Source organism: Oryzias melastigma, linkage group LG7 (genome assembly GCF_002922805.2).
Source record: "Oryzias melastigma strain HK-1 linkage group LG7, ASM292280v2, whole genome shotgun sequence".
NCBI classification, from domain to species: domain Eukaryota; kingdom Metazoa; phylum Chordata; class Actinopteri; order Beloniformes; family Adrianichthyidae; genus Oryzias; species Oryzias melastigma.
In genome coordinates this window covers 31,609,119-31,610,659 of record NC_050518.1, presented here as the reverse complement: position 1 = coordinate 31,610,659, position 1,541 = coordinate 31,609,119, and the positions used below count along the sequence as shown (strand labels likewise).

The 1,541-nt window shown below is 48.7% G+C and overlaps 1 protein-coding gene across 5 annotated transcripts in view; it reads left to right on the top strand.

Moving 5' to 3' along the window:
* The window catches only part of LOC112140035 (paired box protein Pax-7), a 629,290-nt gene that overhangs the window by 614,570 nt on the left and 13,179 nt on the right, over positions 1-1,541 (top strand). For all 5 annotated transcript variants that reach the window (XR_004948254.1, XM_036212989.1, XM_036212990.1 and 2 more), the window contains one exon: positions 1,074-1,273. Coding sequence is in view for 4 of the 5 variants with exons in the window: in XM_036212989.1 (XP_036068882.1) it covers positions 1,074-1,273 (200 nt within the window). In the remaining variant the exon portion in view is untranslated. The remainder of the gene's footprint in view (positions 1-1,073; positions 1,274-1,541) is intronic.

The following is a 1,541-nucleotide window of genomic DNA, read 5'->3' as shown; positions in this document are numbered from 1 at the left end:
CATGCAGGCAGAAACCAAACCTGCACTCCTGACGAGCAGAAATGTGTTTTATATTTGTTCTGTGCAGGAAAATGTCTTTGGATGTGAAAAAAAAGAGAAAAAAAAATCAAACTGAACACGTTAAAACGGTGTGTGTGTCTGGATTCATTAGACCTGAGGGCCAACACAGACGGTTGATGACTTTCTTCTCTTCTTTAGGAGAGGGTGAGCTACAGAGGACACCCCCAGTGAAGCTTGATGAGGGGGTGTCTGAGAGGATGAACTCCTATTATCATAATGCTGAAACACCTCAGTAGCAGTTTGTCTCTTGTAACTAAAGCATTTAGGCTGAGCGGGTTCATAGAAACAGACGGAACTCTTCAGGGGGGGGGTCGGCGGAGTGACCCCCGTGTGGTTCCACTGGCCTTCGTCTGCTTGTGAGGAACTTTGGAACACGCTGCAGACCAGCGTTTCCATCTGTCAGGTCAGAGCTAACGCCGTTTCATCCTTTCTGCTTTGCAGACTGGCTTCACTGTCAGCTTTGAGAGATCCTTCAAACTTTAAAATGTTCAGCAACTACTGGGTTTTATGGGTAATTTGGAATTTAGCTTTGACGTAGCAACAAGCTAGCTGTTTTTGGCTAATTTCAACATTTTTTCCCAGGTTTTTATGCTAATATCTTAGCATTATGCTAGCTGTTTTGACAAAATCTGAGATTTTTTCCAATTTTTTTAGCTAATTTGACATTTGATGGCGCCACTCCAGAACAGTCACCAACCAGAACCGCCAGAACCATTGTGCGGTTCAGTGACACTTTGACACATGAACGCACAGAGCGGAACTGAATCTACGATCTTCCAGTCAGAGGTCGACCGCTCCACCGCTGCACCATGGCCTCCTAGATGAGCAAACAAGTCCAATAATCTGCCAATGGGGTAAAATAAAGGGTCTTACCAAGAATTCTTATTCTAAGAAATCACCACGACATGTTTTCTCAATTTAAGGTTCATTTTCTGATGAAAAACGTGTTGATAGGAGACAGAACCTGAGACAGAGGGTGCAGCTCAGGGTTTGATTCCCTGACCTGTGTGCAGGCAGCCAGGTGGACGAGGTGTCAGACGTGGAATCAGAACCAGACCTCCCCCTGAAGAGGAAGCAGCGCCGCAGTCGGACCACCTTCACAGCCGAGCAGCTGGAGGAGCTGGAGAAGGCCTTTGAACGAACGCACTACCCGGACATCTACACCCGGGAGGAGCTGGCCCAGCGCACCAAGCTGACCGAGGCCAGGGTGCAGGTAACGGCGGCGACCTGTCCATCCATCCATTTGTTCATCTGTTCATTCGTCCATCTGTTCATCCGTCCATCTGTTCATCCGTCCATCCGTCCATCCGTCCATCCGTTCATCCATCCATCCATCCATCCGTCCATCCGTCCATCCATCTGTTCATCTGTTCATTCGTCCATCCTCCATCCGTCCGTCCGTCCGTCCGTCCGTCCATCCATCCATCCGTTCATCCATCCTTCCATCCATCCTCCATCCGTCCATCCGTCCGTCCATCCAT